Genomic DNA, 14,498 nt, shown 5'->3' with positions numbered 1-14,498 from the left:
GCGATGACCTTTTTTTTTTTCTTTTGGTAATTTTGCATTTTTTTTTTTAAAAAATCATGTTTTATTTCAAGTGTTTTTATATAATTTTGTAATTTATACCAATTCCCTCTAATTTTTTTATTTTTTATATGTATTTTTTAAAACAATGGTTGAATAGATTTTTATAATTTGTCTATTTTTTATATAATTGAAATTTATTTTTAAGAATAAAAAAATTATTTTTTGATAATATTTCTAATAAATGCAACATTGCAAGATTTGTTTTCCCTTCGAATGTATGTAATCAATTTTTATGTATGTCTGTTTCTACTATTATTTAATTAAATAAAAAATTAATTTTAATAAACAAAGTCATTAAACATAATTGAGAAATTGGAATATGTTGTGATATTAAATATTTTCATTTGCATTTGCTTCTTAACTTTTTCAGATACATATTTAATTATTGTTAATGATTTTTCTTTATTTGTCGACACCGATGGTTCTCGATTTATTTAATTAGATGCATACAAATTATTTTTTTAATTTACACTTGATATTTTTATGTAAAAACATATGTTGAAAAAGCTATATATTTAATTTTTTTATTGAAAAAAAATATCTACCCCGTGGTAGAACACGGTTCAAATAGCTAATATATCACTGAAGTTGTATTTTTTGTTTTGTTTTAAAGTTTATGTATGATTTGATGTAAAACATTGATTATCTTTTTTAATTGATAAAAAGATTTCTGAAATGTTTTTTTTTTTAAGACTGTATCATGAAAAATATATTGATATATGATAAACAATTTCAAATAGATTTTTTTTTAATTTATTAATTTTTAAAGCGAAAATTTTCCCTTTTTGGGGCTTGCTTCTTTGAAGTGTTTTTTAAACCGGTTTCTATTAGCGTTTTTTACTATAAATTTACAACCAAGTACTGTACAATTGCAATGCTAGATTTTGCCCTAAAAAATTTGATGAATCATGAATCCACACGAGGGAACTCCTCCTATACTTAGAATACTAATTATTCATTGATCGGCTTATGTGCCTGTTTCCGTGGCTGGTACCTTTTTTTTTTTAAAATTTATTTTTTTTAATATTAATTTAATTTTTTAGTATTCTAATATCAAATTTTTTTTTAAAATAAAAATATATTATCTTAATTAATTTTAAATAAAAAATATTTTAAAAAGTACCTCAATGTAACAAAAATGTTAAACACTAATCCAATCTAGTTACATTCTTATAATGAATTCAAGATTATATCTAATCAAATATGAAATAATTACTCTCACTTAAAACTACTTTTAAATTTAGATTAATTAGTTCAATTTAATTTAATTCTTATTAAGAGGCTGCATTTCAAATGATGCTTTCAAAAAATTAAATTTTATTTATAAAATTAATTTTTATGTTTTGGAATCATTTTAATGTGATGATATAAAAACTAATTTTAATGTATTTCTAAATAAAAAATAATTTAAAAAATAACTCTATTAATATCATACTTCCAATTATTTTCTAAAAGTTTATTTAAGAATGTGATAAATATTATTTTTTAAAATATTTTTTTATTTGGTAATGCATTAAAATAATATATTTTTAAATTTTTTAATATTATTTTTTATATCAATATTATTAAAAAAATTTAAAAATATATAAAAAATAATTTTAAATAAAAAATCAAATATTTAAAAAACTCATTCAAACAAATTCTACTATGATATGCAAAAAAAGAAAAAAAAAAAAAAGAGAAAAGAGGACGAATATTAAAGCGCGTGCTGCGCTGTATTTTTGTCTCTTACTAATTAATAATTATACATGTAAAAAAATCTAAAGAAAACATCCCCATTCCCTAACAAATATCGTAAGATTCTTACCCCCAAACACCCCCTTAGCCCACCGATCCCTTCCCCTTTCTCCCCCCTCCCCCTCTCTCTCCAGATCTTTCCTTTCTCTCTCAATTTTTTTAACCGACTTTTCTTCACATCTTAAACAATCCTCAGTTTTTTATCAACTTCAAATTAGGGTTTTTAATAAAAAATAAAAAAAATTCTTATCGACCAGTTAATCTTCTCCTTATTTCAATCTTGTTATTTTATTTTATTTTTTCTGGAGAAAATCGGAATGGTGGGTTCTCAGAGTTCAAACGGTACGGCGGCGAAGAGGTACGGAATCACGAAACCCATATCCGTCGCGGGTCCCACTGAACCTGATCTCCATCGAAATGCCGAATTAGAGAAGGTAATTGGCAATTGTTTATAATTATTTTTCAATTAAGGTTACTTATTATTGATTTGCTATGATTTTATTGATAGTTTTTGGTTGACTCGGGCTTAAACGAGAGCAAAGATGAAACTATTAAGAGAGAAGAGGTTCTAGGCCTTATCGATCAGGTAATGATCACAGAAATTATGGGTATTGATTTGTTTTTTTTTTAATTAGTTAGATGATTTGTTGTTGTTGTTGTTGTTGTATAGATTGTGAAAGATTGGGTTAAGCAATTGACGCGTCAAAGGGGATATACTGATCAGATGGTAGAGGAAGCCAATGCTGTTATCTTTACTTTTGGGTCTTATCGTCTTGGGGTGAGTTATTGTGATTTTATTATATTATTTTTTGTGCATTTGAGATCAATTTCTTTGTTTCTTTCTTGTTTTCCGTAGTTATATATGCGGAGTTATATGAGTGGTTGAATGTGCTTTTGGGTTGCTCATGTGTAGTTTTTAGCTGAATAGGAAATTGCGATTAGATTAGCAAATCAGAGAATGGAAGTTGTGATAAAGTTAGGAAATTGTCACTATGGATGACCTCTTATCCCAAGCACGAACCTTTTATAGTCTTGCTTGAGACACCTGGCTGCAAATGTATCCTTAGCATGAATCTTTTATATTCTTGCTCAAACCATCTAGCAGCAAGTGTGTCCTTAGCAAATACCTAGACAGGTGGTTCTCTGCTGAACTGCTTTGTTCTGTCTCACTCAAATCTTCTGGGGTTGAGTTGCAATCAGCACTCATTTTGTGTGGGGGTAGTCAATCCCTAGCCCATACTGTGGTTAAAGGATGTAGGCTTGTCTACCAGATGAAACAAGTAGGTTTTTTTTTTGAAAGCATTCAAAAGGACACTAGAGTACTCAGGCTGTTGTTTCTAAATATGTTGCAATCCTATATTTTTGTTACTTCAGTGATCTAATCGCATTATTGGTTTGCATCTTTGGCAATGATCACTATTTTAACAGGTGCATGGTCCCGGGGCTGACATAGACACACTGTGTGTTGGGCCTTCTTACGTGAATCGAGAGGTGATGCGTGAATGTGGTGTATTTTCTTCTAGTTCTAGGGTATCTTGACTGACACTCTTAAGTTGTTTTTTCAGGAAGATTTCTTTATCACCTTGCATGATAAACTGGCTGAAATGGAAGAAGTTACTGAACTTCAGCCAGTTCCAGATGCTCATGTCCCGGTTATGAAGTTTAAATTCCAGGGAATATCAATTGATCTTCTTTATGCTAGTATATCCCTTTTGGTTGTTCCAGAAGTAAGCTCCCCAGTCTTTGAAATATCCATGTCATGCATATTGGTATGAATGTATGGGATCCTCAAACTATTTAAGCTCACTGTAACATTTATATGCTGGTATGGTTTAGTCCCCCCCCCCTCCCTTTTTTTCTTATTATTGAAAATTAACCTTAGTGGCAATACATGGAGTCTAGCATTTCTTCATTTATGATTTGAGATACACTTTAATATTGAGAGAACCCTTTTTGTTTTTCTGGTACACTTTTGAGGTTGAGACCCTCTTCTCCCTTCCCTTTCTACTATAACCATAACCAATAGCAAATACTTTTAAGTGCATATAGGATGACAGTCTTGTAGGTATTTGTATAATATCTTTGAAGAGGATTATTATATATATACTTTACTCCTGTTTTGCATGTATTTTGTTGATGAGGTTGCCTTTTAACAGCCAGTAGCACAGCTTATGCGGCATATTTTTTGTTCATCTAATGCTTCTTAGCTGACTTGGGCTTGTCAGTTTGAAGTTCTACTATGTTTTTCTCCTGTAATGAGCTTTGGTAGCTAAGTCTGGACTTTGGAGTTTCTCCTTTTTATGATTTGATGCATTTTAAAATTGCAAGTACTGATTTTGTTGCTTGTTCAATTTGATCTGGAACTAACTTATTAACAGGACCTGGACATCTCCAATGGGTCTGTGCTCTATGAAGTTGATGAGCAAACTGTTCGAAGTCTAAATGGGTGCAGGGTTGCCGATCAAATTCTTAAACTTGTTCCAAATGTCGAGGTGACTTATCATATTCTTTTAAATTACTTTATTCAAGTGCTTCAGTGATTTGACAGTCATTTGACCATTAAAAATATTGTAGCACTTTCGGACAACACTCAGATGTCTGAAGTTGTGGGCTAAAAGGCGCGGTGTTTATTCAAATGTAAGATTGGGCTTCTTGACGAGTTATTTCACTGCAATTGCCATTTCACACCAAATCATGGTTTTCATCTCCTTAAATGTGTAGGTCACTGGTTTCCTTGGTGGAGTAAACTGGGCTCTTCTAGTTGCTCGAGTGTGCCAGCTTTATCCTAATGCAATTCCTAGTATGCTGGTCTCTCGGTTCTTCAGAGTCTATACACAATGGCGTTGGCCGAATCCTGTGATGCTATGCTCAATAGAAGAAGATGATCTTGGGTTTCCTGTATGGGATCCTCGCAAAAACCCTCGGGACCGGTTTCATCTTATGCCAATAATAACTCCTGCATATCCTTGCATGAATTCTAGCTATAATGTGTCTACAAGTACTCTTCGTGTTATGACAGAGCAATTCCAAAGTGGTAACAGGATATGTGAGGTGAGAGCACAAGTAATAACCTTTTCTCCTTTACTTTCCTGCATCATGCTACTGATGCCTTTTGCTTTGTCACTCTGTTCTCTTTGCAGGAGATTGAACTGAACAAGGCACAGTGGAGTGCTCTTTTTGAGCCTTATCTTTTCTTTGAGGCATACAAAAATTACCTACAAGTTGACATAGTTGCAGCTGTTGCTGCTGATTTGCTAGCATGGAAAGGCTGGGTAGAGTCTCGGCTTAGACAACTTACCTTGAAGGTACGCATCTTACCTTTATACTCTTGTTGCAAACTCACTTCTCTAGGTTTTTGGCCATGTTTTCTAACATAGTGGTGAATGCTTTTATTTTATTTGAAGACAAAAAGATCCAACAAAGTATGACAGCTATGCTTACTTGACTAATTGTCCTTTCCATGTTTCATTCACAGATAGAGCGGGACACCAATGGGATGCTGCAGTGCCATCCCTATCCAAATGAGTATATAGATGCATCCAAGCAATGCCCACATTATGCTTTCTTCATGGGCTTGCAGAGGAAAGAGGGAGTGAGTGGTCAGGAGGGCCAGCAATTTGATATCCGGGGAACTGTTGATGAGTTTAGGCAAGAGATAAACATGTACATGTTTTGGAAACCAGGGATGGAAATATATGTCTCTCATGTTCGTAGAAGGCAGCTTCCAGGCTTTGTTTTCCCTGATGGGTACAAGCGATCTCGATCATCACGGCATATTAACCAGCACACTAGCAAAACTGGTGAAGATGTTGCAAGATCTCAGTCTGGGTCTGCTGAGAGACCTGTTAAGCGGAAAAATGATTGTGAAATGGAGGATTTGAAGCCAGAGAAACAGGCTTGTTATAGCCCACTAAGACCTCAGTCTGTTTCTCCTTCCAGTAGTGTTAGTATGTCTGGTGTGGCATCTCTGGCTAGTTCCTGTGAAGGTGTTAAATTAGGGTGTTCAACAATTAGGGACATTGGCAGCAACTGCAAAGATGTTGCTAGCAACTCTGAGGTTAGGTCATCTATTGGGCAGTTGGAGAGTGAAAAAGATGGTTTGGGCGATGCCATGCAGCTTGGTGAAACTGTGTATCAGGATTCGCCATTAAATAGACAGATCTCTATGGATGTACATGATTCACCAATAGTTAGGAATGAGCTAGAACCAGCTAATCATATGAATGGAATAGAGCCAATGGAACCAAATTTTGAAACTGGGGAAAAACATGAGACTGGTGTAAATGATGAAATTGCAGGTTTGGGTTCAAACTTAATGGAGAATGGATCTTCCAGAAAACTGTTAAATCGGGTAGTGGGCGCTAGTCAAGCCATGGAGGTTGACCAAGAGCTTGTCAAACCATGTTGTCAGACAGCGGTTGTAGAATATGCTGACAGTGTTATAAGGTCACATTCTGGCACTCAGAACCTCAACTGCGAGGTGAGTTATTCTGTTTGAAGTTTTTGGGTTAAAGATTGTAGCGGATGGTTGTGGCAATACTGGAAGTTCTGGAGATAGTGAGACTGGGGATCTTTGCAGGGTAATGTATGTGCTGTGGATGCGGATGTGGTTCTGGAAAGTGGATGTTTAAACATGAGCCGAGTGTTGCAAAAAGGCTTGCCAGAGGAATTAGAGGTTGAAAATCTGAATTGCTGTTTTACTTTACTATTGTTTGTTGAAGAATTTTCTGCATTTACTCACTGTGTAGCCTGTTCATTTCTTTCTTTCTTTCCTTCTTTCCCCATTCTCTCCCCATGGAACTGGGTCATTGTGACAATGACACTGCTTGTCTGAAATTTCATTTGAGGAGAATCTTGCTTGTGAACTCCAGAAATCTGTTAGAGACCTCCAGCCTTGTAGTTCTTGCAAGTAGAAAATCAGGACCTAATGTTGAATGGTTCCATGCAACTAGATCTTTATTGGGGCAGATCTAAATTAGCAGCAGATGAATTTGAAACACCTGAGTTATTGTATATGCTAGGTTTCTTTTTCTGTGCAGCTACTGTAAGGTTCTATAATTAATACTTGTTCGATAGTCTTATCATGCTAATTGTTTTGCACAGAATATCTCCTAACTGGTGCATATGTGGTGGCAGGTCCTGCACCACTATAAGTGCTATGTTTCCAGTAACTGTGCTTAAGAACCTTGACCATGTTTTGTGTCCAAGGCTCGGATACACCAACCCTTCCTTTATTTTGTACCTCCAATATTTTGTCAGGAAGCTAACTGAACTTTTTGCCTTTATGTTGTATTATGTAGCCGAAGACTGCAATTGGGAAAGTTGTAAATTCTCAAGACGGTGCTAGGTCAGAATCCTTGCAGAAGCCAATGATAAGGCATGCAGTTTAAAACCCTGAATTTCATTATGTTAATCATGGTATCTTTATGCTGTCCTGTTTGGTTGTTGCATGGCTTTTTTTGGCAGGTTGAGTTTGAAGTCAACTGCATAAAAATTAGGAAGGTGGAACACTTGAATGAGATTACTGTTCAGAAAGGAGAGGACCGGTGATTTGGTAAGTGAAACATTAATTGCTGCCATTCGTCACGGGTTCTTGGTGTGTGTTTGGCACTGTCATGTGGACCGGGACAGGTCAGCCATGAATTAAATTGTGAATATCTCAGTGGTTTGACCAAGTCTTGGGTGTGTTATATTGCCGTGGTTGGAAGAAGCAGTGAACTTGCTGGAGCAAGAAGCTGTTGAGCATTCCAGTGCTTTGAAGACTTTTTGCGCTGTTATAGAGTTGTATTTGTTGTTTCCTTGTGGGCGTGGGGAGGCCAGTTTCTTGTTTTTCATGTTTATTTGGAATCAATTATACTGCAAACAAAATCAACTCTGTGTGATTTGTAAAGGGTTTTGTCTCTGTATACTTGAATTCTTGAGATGCAAATTCTCTCTCCATCAACCTTTGGAAGTGGACAGAATTTTGGCATGGGTTCCTTGCGATTTTGGTAGATTTTCTGCTGTAACATGCACCATGTGTGGCCCCACAATACTGTCTTTTAAAAGTATTATGGGCAGAGCTTGCTGTCTGAAAAAGGACAGGAGTGTTGTGGAAGGGTTTCGCTTCACCAACTAGCACACTCAACAAGATAATATCCACATGCCCAAGCAACAATCTAAGATCTGGTTCTGCAGTCGGTTTGAATTAACCAAGGGTCTGAATTAAAAGGTGCTGAATTTTGCAGAAAAAAGGGGCTGCTCTCGATTGTGGGAGGAGACCTGGAATCATTTTATTCCTTTGTACACTGTATTTCAAAAAAAGAAAAAGAAAAAAAAAGGGGCTGAGCCATGATAATCACACCCCCCCGTAAACTAAGCTGCCATCATCATCATCATCATCTGACAGTCTGTTACTGCGTCTGCTACTTGAAAGACAAGTAACATTTCCCAGAAGAGGAACAATATCAAACTCGGAAACTGTCTTTTTCTCACCGTTATTGTCTGGAGAACATCGGCGCAGGATCTCCAAAACATCTTTCATAGAAGGTCTGTTGGACGGTAAAGAGTGAGTGCAAACGAGTCCTAGGTTGAATACAGCGGTCATCTCTTGCAAGAAAGACGGTTCCTTAATCTCCTGGTCAAGGCAATTAAAAACGGGCTTCCCCTGTCCAAACTGCCGCCACGCCCATTCTGCAAGGCTTGTATGCTCATCATCTCCACTGTTAGGTTCTCTTCCGGTCGCCAATTCCAGGAGTACAACTCCGAAGCTATACACATCGATTTTTTCGTTTACTTTTGTTGTATAGGCATACTCTGCGATAAAAATGATAAAAATGAGAAACAATTAGCTTTAAATGGTGTGATCTCAAAATTCTTATGGAATAAAATGAATAGTCAATACTTGACAACGCACTATGAGGTTGTCGAATGCTCTTACCAGGAGCAATATAACCGAAGGAACCTGCCACAGCAGACATGGTATGAGCCTCTCCTTGCTTAGCCAACATTTTGGCCAGCCCAAAATCTGCTATTCTTGCCTTGAATTCAGAATCCAACAAGATATTACTGGACTTCACGTCTCGATGAACGATAGGAGTGGAGCAGTCATGGTGCATGTAGCATAGGCCTCGTGCAGCTCCAATGGCAATCTGGAACCTTGTGGGCCAATCCAAGACAGAATGACGGACTGAACTCGCTGCCATTGATGAACTTCTCTTCTTTCCATGAAGCCATCTATCAAGGCTATGGTTCTCCATGTACTCATAAACAAGAAGCTTTGATTTCTCACTTGAAATACAGCACATTAATTTAACTATGTTTGCATGCCTAATTGTTCCCAGTATCTGCACCTCTGCCGAAAATTCCTTTTCAAGCTTATGATCCATTTCTTCATTAGTCCAAATCCTCTTGACAGCAACAAAGTCACCTGCACGGTTTATGGCAATCCGGTATACCTTCCCTGATCCTCCACTTCCAATCAGATTATTTTCTGTCAAACTTGCCAAAATGTTTGCTTCTGTGAAGTCCAATCTCTGGAATGATGTCAGCTTCCACGATGCCAGATCACGTGTTTGCTTTCTTCTCGGGCAGTCCCTAACCATAAACAAGGTGACTATAACAGTGACTAGAAAAATGGTCACAGTAAGAACCAGAATCAAGGAAAGAATTTTGGGGGAGAATTTTTCTGAGCCACGAAGTTTGGTATGGCAATCTGGAAGATTTAGAATTGGATTAACAGCACAGAGTTTATAATTTTCCAGGAAGCTGTTATCATAGGCAAGGTTATCAAACTGATCTGGGATTTTCCCAGACAGATTATTGGAGGACAAGTTGAAGACAATAAGTTTCAGCTGACCGAATTCAGGAGGGATTTCACCAGAGAAATGGTTTTGAGACAAATCTAAATAACGCAGGTCAGTTAAAGACCCAATCTCCTTTGGGATCTGGCCAGAAAGTCCATTTCTTGAGAGATTCAAACTAGTCAAAGATTTCCAAGATGGTATCGTGGAAGGGAGTTGACCTGAAAATTGATTCCCGTCAAGCAGAAGATTTGAAAGGTGGGGCAGACTCGTTATTTCCACTGGAATTTCACCAGACAACAGATTGTTGCTCGCCTCAAAAACAACCAAGTTCACCCAGCTAGAGACTCCAGGAGGAATTGGACCGGAAAATCTGTTGTTATTGAGTTCCAACCTTGACAGATTCCATGCCAGCTTGCTTGGAAGCCCCCCCGAAAAGGAATTCTCACTTAACATCAAGTAAGTCATATTGAAGGCTGTCCAAATACCTGCAGGTATCTCGCCTGAAAAATTGTTACTGTAAAGTTGAACCGTGCGCAAGCTGTTGCAATTTCCAAGAGATTGAGGTACCTGTCCAGAGAGATTATTTTCAAAGGCAACTGCACCCTGCAAGACACCTCCAGCACACAAATTTTCAGGCAGCCGGCCACTAAATTGATTGGTTGAAACATCAAATTCTTCAAGTGTTGAATAAAGGCCCATTTTTGGTGGCAAGAATCCACTCAAGTTGTTGGTGAAAACCTTAAATGCTCTCAACTCAGGAAGAAGGCCAATACTTGCTGGCACCTCACCAGACAAGTGGTTTTCAAAGAGACTCAGAAGTTGCAATTTTTTCAACTTGCCAAAATCTTCCGTAATCGAACCACTCAAATGGTTCATTGCAAGATCAATCTCCACCAAATTTAACGTTTCAACTATCTGAGGTATCTCACCAGACAACTTGTTTTTAAAGAGATACAATTTAGTCAAATTCTTCAACAAAAACAACCCACCAGGAATTTTACCTTCCAAATCGTTTCCAGCTAAATCCAAGTGCACAAGACTCGTAAGATTGCTCAAACTCTCAGGGATTTCACCAATCAAATTAGCGAGTCTCATCCACAAGAGCCTCAACTTCTTTAACTGACCAAACTCCACTGGAATTGAAGAGGGCACAAAATCAATATACGCCAACGCCATTTCTTCAAGATTGGACAGCTTACCAATCTCCTTAGGAAACGTACCGTTGAACTGATTCTGGTGCAGAAACAGCGTTCGCAACTCTGTCAAGTTGCCTATCTGTGGTGGAATATTGCCGGTGAAGAAGTTACCCTGAAGGTATAGATACCTGAGACTTGATAATCTATCAATATCATCAGGTATCGGACCAACAAAATAATTCTGAGACAGGTCCAATTCCTCAAGCTTTGTACAGTTGTACAAAAGTTTTGGAAATCCTCCTGGAATGTAGTTCCAATTCAGGTTGAGATATGTCAGGTTTTTCAGGTCACAAATTGATGCTGGGATTGTCTGTGTAATGTTTTCATTACCAAGATCAAGTCCAGTCACCGTGCCTTCGACACAGTACACGTCTGGCCATTCACACGGTGAGGATGATGAGTTCCAGGACTGAATTGACGGTGGATTGCCAAGTTTTTGTTTCAGGTTTAGGAGGATTGTTTTTTCTGCGTTGACATCTTGGGAAATTACTTTGAAGGGCAGGGAAACCAGGACTAGAATGCAGAGGAGTAGGAAGGGTAGTTCGGACATCTGGAATGGTTTCAGGTGGTTTTTCCGGCTGAGTTTATTTTGCCGGGAAAGGAAGGGGGAGGCTTAACGGCAGGGTTTGAAATTTGGTTGGCATATGGCAAAGGAAGATGAGGAGAAAGGCTGACTATATATACTCGTGGTCTGTTGTGGTGGGGGTACTGACACTGAGAGTGACTATTATTAATTACATAAGCACCATTGCTGAGAGTGCTGCGAGGAGTAAAGTTTTTGGTGGATCAATCTTCCAAATGATTTTGTTATGGAGAACCTAGCTTGGGAAGTGATTTCAGGGTAGTTTTGAGTCCCACTTGGTATGAGCAAATGGTATGGAAGATCTCTTGAGAACATGACATAGCCCACAACAAATTAACCAAATTGTGGGCTGGAAAGATTCAGAAATTATATTTAGAAGTCTACTAACTTTGGTGGTAAGGGAGACAATTAGTTTGTTCTAGAAGTTCATCTCTAACCCTGATCATGTTCTTTGTTGACTGAAGCACCGAGCTTCAACATGTTCAGATACTTCTGTAGTTATTGGGTTGCTTATGGATGGTATTGTAAAGGTAACGAGCTTCATGATTTCTTTAGCTCGATCACAATGGATAGTTGTAGAATGTTGACTATTCTCACCAATTAAGATCCTTGGTAAAAAATCATGATGTTTTTTCTTAACACGAGACTTCTTGTGGGGGAGGAGGCTTTGCTGCCAAGTTGAGAGGTACTTTAACTTCTGTAATTTTCATTTTCTATGTCTAGATGGATGCAAAAACCCATGCTCTTTAATTGCGGTGACTGCCACATTTTGAAAAATATTTTCTGGCCAAATATGTTTGCTTGTGCTTGACTTCAAACCGTGGCGTACACGCCGCGGTGTCATATTTTTCTTTTTATATAATAATTATATTTAGATGTTGGAATTTTTTTTTTTAAAATAAAATCTATTATTTGAGTTATAGATTTGACTAAATTAAATAAGATAATTTTATTTTAATTAAATGATAAAAAAATAACAATAACAAATAGATCAAATAAAAAAAATGATCAATATAACTTAAAAAATCATTTTTCAAAAGGAAAAAAACAATTTAACTTAATTCCTAGCCAATTAAATATGAATACATGGAATTAGGTAACAAAGGATAAAAAAAGTGTTTGAGTCAACCCGAGTTAGCTTGACAAATATATAACCCGGGTAATAAGGTCGAGCTAATCCGAGTTAATCCTGACTAATGCATGATTCATGTCATGAGATCATGATAACTCGATAGAAAAGAAAACAAAGCAAATCACAAAATCTATTATTTTAAAAATCAATTTCAAATGATGAAATACAAAAATGAAAAAAAAAATAAAAATAATTTCAACCCATGTTGACCTTTCAAACTCGTGACTTGTGTTATTAGACTGAAAGTTCGAAGTGTTACAAAAATTGATCCATCTATAATGTTTGCATTATCTGACATGATCCAATCCGTCATCGGATAATGTGGATATTACAGATGATAATAGGTCAAAAAATTTAAGAAATGAATATCACGGATTTGATGACGGGTTGAGATTGTCGAAACCTAGTCAACCTGACCCAACCCGTATAGCTTATAACAACAAACTTAATTTGTTGTTTAGCCAAAATTATTTGTTACAACTTATTACATGTTTTGAGCTAATTTATTAAGCCTAAATTTTAGTTCTAATCAAGCCCAACTCATGGATATCTATAATATCCATAAAAAGTCTAATTTAATATATCCAACTCACTTAGGTCTAGAAAATTTTGAATGGGTTGAGTTTATAATTTGTAAAATATTAGAAGTTGGGTTGGATACAATTATAGGGTCAAACTTAACCCAAATATGTCAATGAACACCCTTATTTGAAAAACCACAAAACATAATTTTCAATCAATTTAATGTTGAAGGATAAACTGGGGAAAAAAAAACTCAATTATGTAAAAGGATTCAAAACAAAAAATAACAATTAAAAGAACGATGATCAAAATTAAAATAAACAACAAATTAGAGGACAACTATAAATTTTTGATTGAATGATGAAATTAAAAAGAAAATTAATTTACAAAAAAGACAAAAAAAAATCAAAATAATAAGAACCAAATTGAAAATAAAAATAACATATCAAAAAATTGATGAGAATAAATGATGAAATTGAAAACAATTCAAAATTTTATAAAAGGATCAAGAACAAAAATTAAAAATCAAAAGAATAAGGACCAAAATTAAAATCTCAATAAATATAAAAACAATTCTAAAATTTTAAATGCCCAACACGAATATCAAAGAGAGAAGAGGGAACAAGAAAACACCATCTGTGATAAACTGCCTCATCACCTCCACAACAATTTCATCAACACAATGGTAGGGAATTTCTGGTTTATAGGAAACACCGCATGTGTTGCTAGAAGACCATGAGTGCTTGTCACTTTTGATTTTTTTAATTATATTTTATAGTTATTAAAATATCAAATTACATCCCAGTTAACTTAATTATAACTAAAAATTCAGGTCTAAAAATATAAAAAAGCCATTGGTTACTACTTTTAAAAATCCTGCTTTTAAAAATATTTTATTTATTTTACTATGCTCAATAAATATATAAAAAAATCAAGTTATCCTCAATTATTATTAATCAATCTTATGAAACGACTATACTGATCCTACTGATAAAGCCAAATTAATAATTTTTTATGGAATGTCAAAACTGTCATTAAACTATGTTTGTGAACAATGATCTCTATCAAAGTAAATAGAGTTTTTTCTCTTCCGAATTAGATTTTGTTAATTAAAATAATAATTTAAGGGAAAAGATTGGTTGACAACATATCATCACTGAATAATTTTGACATCATGAAGGGGAAGTTCTTTTGCTATAAATCAACTACGTAAACTTCAAAATAAACACCAAGTATTTTGTTTTTTCAACCGTGACTATTACTTTCTTTTCCATTGTATGATCTCTACATTTCTCAGGAGGATTTCATGACCAAATATTTTTTTTTATAAACGTTTAGGAGTAAGAAAATTCTAAAAAGAACATAGTGCACCATTCAATACAATATATATATATATATATATATATATATATATATATATATATAAACTTGTATAAAAATTAAAACAAGATTCTATCATGCATGCTAATTATATACTTAAAGCT

At 35.4% G+C, this 14,498-nt stretch overlaps 2 protein-coding genes across 4 annotated transcripts; one reads left to right on the top strand and one right to left on the bottom strand.

Annotated features, from left to right (window-relative positions):
- The first annotated feature begins 1,877 nt into the window (after nt 1–1,877).
- On the top strand, nt 1,878–7,768 carry LOC118040669 (nuclear poly(A) polymerase 4). Of its 3 annotated transcripts, none has more exons than XM_035047665.2 (13): nt 1,878–2,231; nt 2,306–2,383; nt 2,468–2,575; nt 3,226–3,288; nt 3,363–3,524; nt 4,176–4,289; nt 4,372–4,434; nt 4,519–4,848; nt 4,938–5,102; nt 5,273–6,277; nt 6,377–6,472; nt 7,098–7,174; nt 7,264–7,768. In XM_035047665.2, the coding sequence occupies exons 1-13, from the start codon at nt 2,115–2,117 to the stop codon at nt 7,286–7,288; spliced, it is 2,403 nt and encodes an 800-aa protein (XP_034903556.1). In that variant the 5' UTR covers nt 1,878–2,114; the 3' UTR covers nt 7,289–7,768. The 3 variants fall into 3 exon arrangements, with proteins under 3 accessions (XP_034903556.1, XP_034903557.1, XP_034903558.1); XM_035047667.2 differs by having other exon boundaries at nt 1,879–2,231; nt 7,098–7,144; XM_035047666.2 differs by having other exon boundaries at nt 7,098–7,768.
- A 229-nt stretch (nt 7,769–7,997) lies between these two features.
- Nucleotides 7,998–11,902, bottom strand: LOC118040668 (uncharacterized). Its single transcript, XM_035047664.2, has 2 exons — nt 8,717–11,902; nt 7,998–8,592 (listed from the first exon to the last, which is right to left on the bottom strand). The coding sequence occupies exons 1-2, from the start codon at nt 11,325–11,327 to the stop codon at nt 8,135–8,137; spliced, it is 3,069 nt and encodes a 1,022-aa protein (XP_034903555.1). The 5' UTR covers nt 11,328–11,902; the 3' UTR covers nt 7,998–8,134.
- Between the last annotated feature and the right edge of the window lie 2,596 nt (nt 11,903–14,498).

This window comes from Populus alba, chromosome 18, assembly GCF_005239225.2.
Source record: "Populus alba chromosome 18, ASM523922v2, whole genome shotgun sequence".
Taxonomy (NCBI): domain Eukaryota; kingdom Viridiplantae; phylum Streptophyta; class Magnoliopsida; order Malpighiales; family Salicaceae; genus Populus; species Populus alba.
The sequence above is the reverse complement of the archived record's forward strand: the minus strand, read 5'-3'. Positions and strand labels throughout refer to the sequence as shown.